This window comes from Bubalus kerabau, chromosome 10 (assembly GCF_029407905.1).
Source record: "Bubalus kerabau isolate K-KA32 ecotype Philippines breed swamp buffalo chromosome 10, PCC_UOA_SB_1v2, whole genome shotgun sequence".
NCBI classification, from domain to species: Eukaryota; Metazoa; Chordata; class Mammalia; order Artiodactyla; family Bovidae; genus Bubalus; species Bubalus kerabau.
In genome coordinates, this window is record NC_073633.1 from 93,917,482 (window position 1) to 93,929,593 (window position 12,112).

At 40.9% G+C, this 12,112-nt stretch overlaps 1 protein-coding gene across 1 annotated transcript in view; it reads right to left on the reverse strand.

Annotated features, from left to right (window-relative positions):
- Positions 1 to 12,112, reverse strand: part of SPTLC2 (serine palmitoyltransferase long chain base subunit 2) — a 96,777-nt gene that overhangs the window by 64,415 nt on the left and 20,250 nt on the right. The window contains exon 2 of the mRNA XM_055538756.1: positions 6,815 to 7,009. Within this exon, the coding sequence (XP_055394731.1) occupies positions 6,815 to 7,009 (195 nt within the window). The remainder of the gene's footprint in view (positions 1 to 6,814; positions 7,010 to 12,112) is intronic.

The following is a 12,112-nucleotide window of genomic DNA, read 5'->3' on the forward strand; positions in this document are numbered from 1 at the left end:
TTTTCTAAAGAAGGAAATAACCTCATAAGGTATGTCCAGAGATAGCTGAAGCATGACAAAATTGTTTCAATACTTAAATTAAAAGAATTTGAAAATCCTATATAATTCCCACCTGAAGAAGTAACGAAAATGAAAAACAATCCAAAAAAGAGGGCATATATGCACATGCACAGCTGGCTCACTTTGCTGTACAGCAGAAACTAACACAACATTGTAAAGGAACTCCAATAAAAATTAATTAAAAAAAGGCATTATGTGGCTAGGGGTGTTATAAACTAACAATGTCATCTCTAGCTCTACTTAATGAAGACAATGAGGTGAAATAACCTGAGAAAAGTATTAAGCTGGTGACTTTAAAATCTCTGAATCGTGGTCAAGAGCTTTCCCTATTATCCATGTAAGCCACGTTACTTACTGTGTGTTCTTTCATGTTTTTAATGTTATAGGAGGTCACTTCCTTGCTGTTTCTGTAACATCAGTGAAAGCATAAAATGAGATTTCAAGATTAGAGACATTTGTTTTCTCTAAATCTAAAAGTGGGTCATCTGTGTGTCTGCATCTGAATATGTATACACACACACAAAAACACAGACAGGACTGTGAATACATCAATTCAAAGCCCAGAACTTTTCACTGTAATTATTACCACCACTCACATTTTAGCACTTACCTCTTAGACACTTAACTGAAAGTGTAATATGATACATTAACATGTGCCAAGCAGTCTTTCAGGCACTGATTATACAGTGAACAAAAAGAAAGTAATACTCTTTGCCCTTGTGGAATTTATGCTTTGGTGGAAGAAATAGATATTGAAACAAGACACATGTATAAAATATAAAGTATGTCAGTAGTGAAAAGTGCTAATGAAAACAAAAATCAAACAGAGAAGCAGGATGTAAAATGCTAGCGTCATGCTGAAACTTAGCTAGGGTGGCCAGGGTACAATAAGGAAGAGAAAGCAAGGAAACCATCCACAAGACTACCTGGGGCAGAGCTTTCCTGGCAGGTGAACAGCAAGTGCAATGGCATCGAGGCAAGAGTATACTTACTTAGAGCCTTGAAGGAAATGCAAAGAGACCAGTGTGCCTGGAGCAGAGGAGTGAGAGGCTAAGTAAACAATAAATTATGCCTAGGTGATAAATTTGGAGAAGGCAATGGCACCCCACTCCAGCACTCTTGCCTGGAAAATCCCATGGACGGAGGAGCCTGGAAGGCTGCAGTCCATGGGGTCGCTGAGGGTCGGACACAACTGAGCGACTTCACTTTCACACATTGGAGAAGGAAATGGCAACCCACTCCAGTGTCCTTGCCTGGAGAACCCCTGGTGGGCTGTCGTCCACTGGGTCCCACAGAGTCAGACACGACTGAAGCGACTTAGCAGCAGCAGCAGGTGATAAATTAAGATTGATTAAAAGGGGTGAAGTCTGAATTTCCTAATGGACTACAAAAGGCATATGCCAAAAAGAAGAACAGAGGATTAACTCCAAAGCCTAAGCAACTGGAAGAAGAGAACTGTTATTCACGGAGATAGGGAAGACTGCTGGTTGATTAGAGAAGAGTATGTCAGCTCAGTTTTAGACAAGCAGAGTTTGCGGGGCCTATGTGGAGATGCCAAGTGGGCAGCTACCTACACAGTGTAGAGCCCAGTGAAGGAGACAGTGCTAGAGACATGTATTTAGACATTCTCGTTGTACAGAGGGGCACTGAAAACCAAAACAGCAGATGAAATCACCAACGGAGTGAGTACAGATGAGAGGAGAAGAGGACTAAGCATGAAGCCTGTGCCACACCTACATCAACACTGAGAAGGTGGGCAAATGACAAGGATGCAGCAGGAGAGGATGAGCGAAAACAGCCAGAAAGACGGGGGAAAAACAGGCAATCAGGTCTAGGAAACAAGTGAGCAAAATGCTTCAGAAGGAGGGAGTGATCAACTGGGTCAAATGCTGCTGAGAGGCCAAACAGGACGAAGACTGAGAAAGGACTATCAGATTTTGCGATATGGGAGTCGTTTTAAGTTGAAGTGTTGGGGGCAAAATCTGGACTGGAGTGGGTTCAGTGGACAGCAGAAAGAAAGACATTGCTACATCGAAGAACTCTGCTTTAAAAGAAGAAAGGAGCCGTAAATGAGGAGAAAGGATCGAGAGAAGGTTTTTTCCTGAGATGGGAGAAATAACCATCTATGCTACTTGCAATGATGTGATATAGGACAAACTGAGGCCAAGCTGACTCAGAGGCCAGCACTGACTGTGCAGTGACCAGGAGCAGAGCACTGGCTTGTGTTATCCATGACCAGCTCTACTGGACAGCCTGGACAGCCACACTTAGGTAGAGAAGACTGTTCTTTTACATTTTCAGTCATCTACTACCAAAGATGTCAAGGCATTTCCCAAATGTTCTAATGAGAAGCAACAAAACCAAAATGTAGCTTGAAATCTAAGGAAACCTCAACATGGTTTCTTACACTGGGATTTAAGAGCTGTTGAGGGCTTACAGGTAGTCTCTGGGACCTATGAATTTTATTATTGTTTTTAAACTTTATCATAATAAGCATTTTGAAATCGGTTTGCCAGTTTGACACTGCAACGATACTCAATTTAAACTTGGAATGACTGAGCATAGGGGATAGGACACCTGTTTTTTAAACTTCCACATCCTGAGTTAACAGTAAAAAACAGTTTCAAACTGCTGAATGCAAAGAACAGCTAAATAAAGAAACAGAGACCTCAAGATTCAAAAGTCAAAAAAACTTCCTAAAAAAAGCTACATTGTTGCTATAAACAAAAAAGCCTAATAGGTGACAGGGAAACTCTTGCAAACCTAGCAACATCACTAGTGCAAAAGGGGAAAGTGGTAACATTCAATGAAACTAAAAAAGGTTTATTCTGGATTTAGATTCCCAGTGAGAAATCCCTAGAAGAAATAAAAACAGACGACTATTCTATACAATGAAATGTGATTTAGCAAAAAAAAAAAAAGAATAATTGAAATACTATACCATGGGGCTTCCCTGGTGGCTCAGACAGTAAAGAATCTACCTGTGATGCAGGAGACCCAGGTTCGATCCCTGGGTCGGGAAGATCCCCTGGAGAAGAGAATGACATCCCACTCTAGTACTCTTGCCTGGAGAACCCCATGGACAGAGAAGCCTGGCGGGCACAGTCGATGGGGTTGCAAAGAGTCAGACACAACAGAGTGACTAACACTTTTTTTCACTTTTTATACATGGATGAATTTCAAAAACATTCCAAGTGAAAGAAGCCAGACACAAAAAATTATACACTGTATGATCCCATTTATATGAAATGTCTACAGACAGAAAGTAGATTAGTGGCTACTGAGCGTGGGGTGAGGGAGGAAGGGAGATTGTTATTGGATATGGGTTCCTTTTTCAGATAATGAAAATGCTTTAAGATTAGCTTATGGTGCTGGCTGTATGTTTTCTGTAAATAGTAATAAAAATCATTCAACTGTACGTTTTAAACAGGTGCTCTTCATGGTATATGAATTATATCTCAATAAAGCTGTTTAAAAAAAAAAAAAGCAGGGGACTTCCTTGGAGGTTCAGTGGTAAAGTATCCACCTGCCAATGCAGGAGACACAAGTTCAATCCCTGAGGAGGGAAGATCCCACACGCTGCCGGGCAACTGAGCCCGTGCTCTGGAACCTGAGCTGCAGCTACTGAGCCCACGTGCCACAGCTACTAAAGCCCTAAAGCCCTAGAGCCTGTGCTCGCCAACAAGAAACGCCACACAGCAAGAGGCTCGAGCACTGCAACTAGAAGAGAGCAGCTCTCGCGGTAACGAAGACCCAGCACAGACAAAATTAAATGAATAAATAAGCATTAGAAGAAAAAAAAGTGTTGGATAACAAACAGGGGCCTACTGTAGACCACACGGAACTCTGGCCCAATGTTATGTGGCAGCCTGGATGGGAGGGGAGTTTGGAGGAGAGTGATACAAGTATACATATGGCTGAGTCCCTTCACTGTTCACTTTAAACTATCACGACATTGTTAACTAGCGATGTGCTGTGCTTAGTCGCTCAGCTATGGCCGATTCTTTGCAGCCCACCAGGCTCCTCTGTCCATGGGGATTCTCCAGACAAGAAGACTGGAGTGGGTTGCCACTTCTTCCTCCAGGTAATCTTCCTGATGCAGGGACTGAACCTGAGTCTCCAGCACTTCAGGCAGATTCTTTACCGCTGAGCCACCAGGGAAGCCCGTGTGGTAACTACCCACCATGATTTGCTCCTGACTTCTAGGTATTTCCTATTTAGATGTTGGAACATTTTTATTAACTCAAGCTTTTACTGTATCTATCGCATGCATGTTTCTGACTACTAACTTCACTTCACATAATAAAGAAATCAGACTGAGAAAAAAAACATTTTCATCCAAAACACCACCAGTAACAGAGAATCAAGCAGTAAAGAATTCCAACAATTTTATGCAAGTTATGTAAAACAGAACACACTTATGCAAAACTCACCTTTACTAGCATGACTGTGTGGTTCATTTCTACCCAAAGCAACATAGAAAGAAGAACTAACATAAATAGTTTAAGAGGCTCTCTTTTGAAATGGAATGAGGGAAAAAATAAGGATGTGGTTACAAGCACCACTCACTCAGGAAAATAAGAAAGTAACAACATTATATTTGCATTTCAGATCCTAAGCAAGCACTTTCCCTCCCCTCTTTCTGGTGCAACACTTTAAAAATGGCCTATTCCTCTCTCTACATCTAATCCAGCATAAGAAAACACACACGATCTACCATAAAGCCAAAGAAGCCTTCCTTCCCTTCTAAAAGCTGAACTGTTACAAGAAAATGGCAGAATTCAGGTTTTAGCTGCTAATGCCATCTACTATGAAAATCCTACTGAAATGATTTGAATGACTGAGTACGGTCGTCCCATGAACAAACTCTATAGGTAAATGTCCCCTCTGTTCTACATACTTCCTCCCGTTACTTCCTTCAAGAATTATTTCCTGATTCACTCTGTGCTACTCAGCTTACTTTTTTGTTCTACGTCTGCATACAATCCAAGTACTATTTGCCTGCACGGTGCTTAGCAAAGGCCCATAATTTTGAAGTGTTTGTGTTTCCTCAACAGAATCAGATTTAAGAAGAAAATCCATGTGTTCCAATCCTTGTACACAAAGTGAAGTACACACACAGGCAGTCCCAATGCTTCCAAACAGTCAATTTACCCTTTGGAGACGTGAAACAAGTTCCGAAGACAATGTCCTCCTTCACAAAGGAGTTCAGGCGCATCCCACGGGTTCATCTGTTCTTCCATCACACTGTGAGAGCGCGCGCCAGCTGTGCACACACTCCAGTCACTCCCCTGCTCAAAACTGCCTAGGACCTCTCACTGCCTACCAAACATTCAAACACAGCTTCTCACACGTGCGCTTTCTAGGCTGGCATTCAGAATGAGTTCTAGAGTTCAGAAAGCAGGGTTTTGCTTGCCTTAGTTAGGGCAACAAGGAAGGGCAGCTTGTGGCTCTGGGGCTGGGGAGGGGACAGCATGGTTGACTGAGAGAAGAGGGCCTGGCTCCTCAGCTCTCCCAGTTTCAGGATCCCCAATCCCCATGCTGACTGGTTTCCTCCTCCTAGGAGCTGAGGACGCCCTTTCCCTCCCCGTGTTTCCTGGCGCTTTACTCCCCTCCCCGCGTCTCGCCATCTACTCCCAGTATCACTGCCCTCTCTCAGTGCTGGTCTCACCGCCGCCACGTCTGCGTCGCTCCTCTTACGCCGCCCCATGAAAGTGAGAGGTTCGGTGGGCCACAAGCGCCCAACTTCTGAATCCCTTCTCTGATTGAGCACATGCCCTGGCCTGGAGGGCCACCCTCTCCATACTTCACATGCGAGAACACTCAAGTTTGCTTTTTGCAAGATTGGACATTATTTCCCTCTGATTCTATTTACTTATTTTTTTCAATGGAAAAAGGAAAAAAAACACATGTATTATGGGAAAAAGAAAATCTTTTATCATTTAAAATAATAAAATCGAAAAACTTAAAAAATGCCCATAACGAAAGTTTTGGTTTGGGAAAAAACATACTGTTGTTCCTTAGTACAAGATAACTTAGGCTTTGTTTGTTTGTATTTTATTGGAGTATAGTTGATTTACAACAATTTTTTAAAGAGCAGATAATACATGTATATTATACTTCACTACAGAGGCACAAAGGAGTATGCAGAGAAAAGTGAAGTGAGGGGAAGAGGGTCTCCTCCCCAGAGACAATCATTACATCTCTGTTTACCATGACTAAAACAAGACTGCTTTCCATGGAAACAGAGTAGCTCAGTCACATTCTGCTTGAGGGTCTGTGTTTTTGGGGAGTAGAGGTGACCTGTGAACAAGACAGGAGTGTACAACATGTCTATGACAAAACACAACACGTGTTCTGAAGAACATGATCTTTCCTGAAGACTGTACACAACGTGGGACCCCATGCGGTACTGTGAACAGAAAGGTCATGGCTTCGGCTCTTCACAGACCCGTCTCCACAAGCCAGTTCTAACATCACACATCTTGGAAACATTGCTTAACCTGTGAACTGCAGCTTTCTTAGCCATTAAGTATCGATTCTTGTGATGATGAAATTATGTTAAATCCTCTGATTTCTCTGTGATTTTACCTTTGTCCTCACTTTCCTTGTGGAATGTTTTCATTCAACTGCATCTAGATTATTATTACCTTTTTTTAAAATTTTAATGTATACCCAACACCTAGAGAAAAAAAATCAGTGAAAACAGCAAGATAAGAGGCTTCCATTTACAGAATTGAAGACTGACAATTACCTTTTGTTCCTCTCTTTCGGTTGCATGGTGACACTTTTCAATTCTCCAATGCCTCAAGAAATCGCGAAGATATCCAAAGAGAGTGAGGACACCATACCCCACGTAAGTAAGCACAGCAACCAGCATTGGTGTTTCTTCAAAACCTTCATTAAAGGGTCTTTTATACAGTCCTCCATTTTCTGTAACATGATGTATCTAAAAGGGAAGTTAAAAATGTTTATTTCAGTCATGGTAAGCAAAAGATTACTACTTAAAATTTGAGTCCCGACAGATGTGTAACCTTCAGAATTCTCTAAGTAATTGTCAAAAAAAAAAAAACAACCAAACATCCACTAAGTTCTAAGCAGGGCACAATTTTTTTCAATGGAAATAAGTTTCAAGTTACATATATTTTAGATGAACAGCAAAGAGAAACAAGGGAAGAAGGACTGTCTAAGAAAAACGCTTAACACTGATTTCTATCATTTTATTTTATGAAAGAGATCCTAAAATGGTATAGTTGGAGAATGCATAATTTTCTTTGTTCTAATGAAGAAAACAAAAATGGACAAAGAGAAAGCCTGTTCTGAAAACAGGCATATTAGCTTACAAATAATCAAAAGTAAATTTGGTTTTAGAATAAAACAAAACATTCATAAATGTTTTACTAGCTTATATTCTTAAAGTCATCAAGCCATAGCATTTCAAATAATTATCACCACGAGGCCCTATGAAAACTCACAGTTTATACTGGCCTTTGTTGTGAGTGCTAACACAAATAAATTATGTGCAGAAGTCAAATGCTTACATAAGAGTGATCCAGCATTGTATAAAGCAAGTGAAATCTAACACAAGGGAAAAACTGTTAGAGTGATCAGTAACAGTCCTGAAATCATTCTGTTCTCCTTCATCCTGACCTAGTGACTCTTTCCAAACACTGTAAGATTATGCCTAGCTTCCTTTTTTTGGGATATCCAAATTTTAACACATAAACACCAAGGTACTATACTTTTGATCCCATAGGTGAAAACTTTTTACTCTTTGTTCAATTTTAATGGAAATGTTGCTTTAGAGTAAATTTCCACCGAAGTAGTTTGTATGTACTTTTAATCTTAACTCTGAAACAACCAACTGCTGTGAGGATGGTCAATCACAATTTCAGTTCAGTTCAGTCGCTCAGTTGTGTCCAACTCTTTGTGACCCCATGGACTGCAGCACGCCAGGCTTCCCTTTCCATCACAATTTATAATCACAGTTTAACAGGAACATATATTTTCAATTGAGCACTGTACTCGAGTTAAGAAGAATTCCAAAGGAATAGAAGACTCTTTCTTGGCCTCTCAGGCAACCTGATCCAAGGACTAAATATATTTTAGATTTCTGTATCCTGGGAATGTTAGCTTGAGAAAGCTACTAGAATGCTACAAGTCAGAACAGTTTGGGAAGAAATTACTATATTCGATGGAGGAAAGACATTTGCATAGGCAAGATACATGGAATCTGTTGGTACTAATTCAATTTGATGCCTAAAGAACTTCTGAAAACTTCATAAAACTGACTTAGGTCTTTATCCATCTCTTCCCCAGAGATGGAAGTCTGTGTTAACATCTAGTGCATAGTAAACTTTTATGCAGGAGCAAAGCTGTAATGTGTTCAGAACAAAATAGTTAAAAATAAGTCAATATTTGAAGATTAAAAAATTGTTTAAAAGTAATAACATGTAAGCAAGCTATTAAGCTGGACAAAGCAAAATCAAGATCACTTAAAACACAAGAAAAATAACATCCTGATCATTTAAAAAAAAAAAACTATAAAAATATTTTGCTGTAAGAACACCGTGTTTGAATACCAGTACCTAACTCACCTTTTAACTCTGAAATTGTTTAAACTGTTTTTTCTCAAAGGAACATACAAATAAAAAGTAAGGCAATTTTCAGAGCTCCTACGTCTCTAACAAATGTGTGGAGATACATATGCCAGGAATGCTGTGGGTGGATCTCTTTAAAAAAGACATTTGCCTTTATTTTCAGACACACCCAAACCAGCAAGACCATGTAAATTCACACAGTTGGCTGGACTGAGCAGGAAGCAAAAAGTTTAATCCTTAGTTTGCTTTGAAATATTGTGTGATTCTCTCATAGCTTCATTTAATAAAATTGAATGCATTTTAGTGAACTGCTTCAACTGTGAAGCAACTTCTATAATGTGGCCTCAGTCAAAGCACGTGTGTGTGAGTCGCTCAGCTGTGCCCAACTCTTTGTGACCCCGTGGACTGTAGCCTGCCAGGCTCCTCTGTCCACGGGATTCTCCAGGCAAGGTTATTAAGGCAAGAATACTGGAGTGGGTTGCCAGTTCCTTGTCCACAGGATCTTCCCGACCCAGGGATCCAACCCAGGTCTCCCACATTGCAGGCAGATTCTTTACCATCTGAATGCTAAATGTGAACTCTGACGTGATTCAAATAAAAATAATGGTGTTATCACCCAATATGTGTATAATATTCCATAAGGGAAAGCACCAGGTTGATTTCTGTTCACTGTACAACTAGCACTTAGGATAGGATTTATTAAGTGCTAACAACATTCAGAAAATGAAGATCATGGCATCCGGTCCCATCACTTCATGGGAAATAGATGGGGAAACAGTGGCTGACTTTATTTTTTGAGGCTCCAAAATCACTGCAGATGGTGACTGCAGCCATGAAATTAAAAGACACTTGCTCCTTGGAAGAAAAGTTATGACCAATCTAGACAGCATACTAAAAAGCAGAGACATTATTTTGCCAACAAAGGTTCACCTAGTGAAAGCTATGGCTTTTCCAGTAGTCATGTATGGATGTGAGAGTTGGAATATAAAGAAAGCTGAGCGCTGAAGCATTGATGCTTTAGAACTGGTGTTGGAGAAGACTCTTGAGAGTCCCCTGGACTACAAGGAGATCCAACCAGTCCATCCTAAAGGAAATCAACCCTGAATATTCATTGGACAGACTGATGCTGAAGCTGAAACTCCAATACTTTGGCCACCTGATGCAAAGAACCGACTCATTTGAAAAGACCCTGATGCTGGGAAAGATTGAAGGCAGGAGGAGAAGGGGACAACAGAGGATGAGATGGTTGGATGGTATCACCGACTAGTGGACGTGAGTCTGAGTAAACTCTGGGAGTTGGTGATGGACAGGGAGGCCTGGCGTGCTGCAGTCCATGGGGTCGCAAAGAGTCGGACATGACTGAGCGACTGAACTGAACAAACAGTAAGTACTCAATAATGTTTCCTTCTGGGAATTCCCTGGCAGTCCAGTGGTTAGGACTCTTGTGTTTTCACTGCCACGGGTATGGATTCAATTCCTGGTTGGGAAACTAAGATCCTGCAAGCCAAGCGGGAAGTGGCCTTTTATTACTATTTGTATTAAAGAAAGTTGGCACCTTGCAGGAGCTCAACAAATATTTGTAAATGAAAATGCACATTATGCTCTTTGCTCTATCACAGAAGGGATTAACTTATGGAGATTACCCAATTAATGTTAGGACACCCCTAGAACTCAGATCTGACCCTTTCTAGTCTCAATTGAACTGGAGATCAAGTTCACTCTCAACTAACACAGGCTATAAGCCCTTACAGGGTTATTTCATATTCTGGATTCACCCCACAAGAGGGCTCCTAAGAGGCCTTTCAGTCATTCTAACTTGATAATTATACTGACAACAAGGCAATAAAAAAAAAATTAGCATTTTATTCCCTCCAGGTTAAAAAATTTTACATTGAGCAGACCAGAGTGTGACACTGTTAGTACTAATCATCAAAGGATCATTTTGATATATGGCAAAACCAATACATTATTGTTAAGTTAAAAAATAAAATAAAATCGGTTTAGTAAGCTAAAAAAAATAAATAAATAAGTGGGTATGCATCAAACTAAAGAGCTTCTACATAGCAAAAGAAACAATCATCAGAGTGAAGTGACAACCAATGGAATGGAAGAAAATATTTGGAAAATAAATGTCCAGGTATATTAAAAAAAAAAAAAGAAGAATGCCAATTAATAGCAAGATACATTTCCTTGAATGGTAATATTTTTTTTCCTAAAATAAAAAAGGCAATTAAAAATTTTTTAAGTCAAGACTATAAGCACACACCATAAAACATGATGAAGCCTCTTGATGAAAGTGAAAGAGAAGAGTGAAAACATCAAGCTTCTTGATCAAAGTGAAAGAGGAGACAAAAAAGTTGGCGTAAAATGCAACATTCAGAAAACTAAGATCATAGCATCTGGTCATCACTTCATGGTAAATAGATGGGGAAACAATGGGAACAGTGGCAGACTTTATTTTCTTGGGCTCCAAAATCACTGCAGATGGTGACTGCAGCCATGAAATTAAAAGACGCTTGCTCCTTGGAAGAAAAGCTATGACCAACCTAGACAGCATATTAAAAAGCAGAGACATTACTTTGACAACAAAAGTCTATCTAGTCAAGGCTATGGTTTTTCCAGTAGGCATGTATGGATGTGAGAGTTGGACCATAAAGAAAGCTGAGCGCCGAAGAACTGATGCTTTTGAACTGTGGTGTTGGAGAAGACTCTCAAGAGTCCCCTGGACTGCAAGGAGATCCAACCAGTCCATCCTAAAGGAAATCAGTCCTGAATATTCATTGGAAAGACTATGCTGAAGTTGAAACTCCAATACTTTGGCCATCTGATGCGGAGAACCGACTCATTTGAAAAGACCCTAATGCTTGATTGAAAGATTGAAGGTAGGAGGAGAGGGGATGACAGAGGATGAGATGGTTGGATGGCATCAAACTCAACGGACATGAGTTTGAGTGAACTCTGGGAGTTGGTGATGGACAGGGAGGCCTGGCGTGCTACAGTCCATGGGGTCGCAGTGTCAGACACGACTGAGCTACTGAACTGAAAAAACATGACTTTTAGAACGAGGTGCCTGGTGGGCTACAGTCTATAGGAACACAAAGAGCTGGATGTGACTGACAGACTGAGCACGCACAGGAGGGCCTTGGGCACAATGTTAGGGGCTGAGTGTTGGTGTCTCTGCCCCCATTCAGACGTTAAAGGCCGAAGCCTTTCTGTGTGAAGGTGTCTGAAGGCTGGGCCCTTGGGGGATAAATCTGTTTAGGTCCCAAGGGTGGGGCCCTTTTGATGTGACCATGTTTAGTCGTGTCCAACTCTTTGTGACCCCATGGACTGTAGCCCACCAGGCTCCTCTGTCCACGGGGTTTTCCAGGCAAGAATACTGGAGCAGGCTGCCATTTCCTCCTCCAGGGGATCTTTCCAGACCAGGGAAACTAACCTGAGACTCTTTCTTG